The 1,084-nt window shown below is 57.7% G+C and overlaps 1 protein-coding gene across 1 annotated transcript in view; it reads left to right on the forward strand.

Moving 5' to 3' along the window:
- Positions 1 to 307: 307 nt before the first annotated feature.
- The window catches only part of ETH_00037125 (uncharacterized protein), a gene marked incomplete at both ends in the record, with an annotated part of 990 nt that continues 213 nt past the window's right edge, over positions 308 to 1,084 (forward strand). Inside the window, one exon of the mRNA XM_013376080.1 lies at positions 308 to 1,081. Within this exon, the coding sequence (XP_013231534.1) occupies positions 308 to 1,081 (774 nt within the window). The remainder of the gene's footprint in view (positions 1,082 to 1,084) is intronic.

A 1,084-nucleotide genomic window follows, 5' to 3' on the forward strand; every position in this document is an offset into this window, starting at 1 on the left:
GCCTCTGCCGCGGGGGAGCAGGGGGCCCTCAGCCCCTCAGAGTGGACAAAAGAGTAAAAATATTCTTTTTTCTTCTTTAAATTTAACTTTAACTTCAATTTAAAAGTTTTAAATTCCATTTAAACGCAATTTCGCGGCGCCGCCTCTCTGCCCCGGCGGCCACGCAGCCCGGGTGACCTTGCCGGGTGGTCTGTTTGCCTCAGCTCGAGCCTTTTGGCCCGGCCTTGCTGCTTTATTTAATCAATTTGAATTTAGTAATTTAAATTTAATTCAATTTAACATTTAAAACCAATTAAAAGTCCCAATAATGAACAGGCGCTGGCTCTGCTGCCTGCTCGCTGCTGCAGTTGCTGCTGCTCTCAGCAGTGCTGCTGCAGCAGGCCAAAATTACTCATCAGCCCCTTACCAGCAAACCCCACAAGCCAGCCCCTATTCAGGCTCTGCTGCAGCAGCAAATGAGGCTGCAGCAGCAAAAGAGGCTGCAGCAGCACACAGCAGCACGGGGGCCCCCCAGGGGCCCCCTGAGGAGCCCATTGACTTTACTGAGCAGCTGGTGAGGGACCTGCAGCGGCTGCAGGAGCAACAGGAGCTGCACGAGCTGCAGCAGGCGTTCCAGGAGGAACTGCAGCAGGACCAGCAGCAGCAGCAGCAGCAAGAGCAAGACCAGCAGCTGGAGCAAAACCCGCAGCACGGGCAGGACCAGCAGCAGGAGCAGCAGCAGCAGCAGCAACAGGTGCAGGACCAGGAAGAGCAGCAGCAGGAGCAGCAGCAGCAGCAGCAGGAGCAGCAGGAGGAGGAGCCCGTGCTGCTGCTGGGGGCCCTGCGGCTGGAGACTTTGTTCGAACACATGACGGCGCTGCAGCAGCACTTCCTGCTGGCTGTGCTGCCGGAGTCTTGGGCAGTTCCAAAGTTTGTGCCAGCAGCAGCAGCAAACGGAGAGTTGGGGCAAGTGCATGCGTTTTTGCTGCAGCTAGCTGAGGGTTTGGGGGCCCCCTCTCCAGTGCCGGCTTTGGTGGACATAGCCGAGGCGGGGCAGCTGCCGCTGCTGCAGCAGCAGCTGCAGCAGCAGCTGCAGGAGCGGCTG

Source organism: Eimeria tenella, genomic scaffold (assembly GCF_000499545.2).
Source record: "Eimeria tenella Houghton genomic scaffold, Eth_scaff3108, whole genome shotgun sequence".
Lineage (NCBI taxonomy): Eukaryota > Apicomplexa > Conoidasida > Eucoccidiorida > Eimeriidae > Eimeria > Eimeria tenella.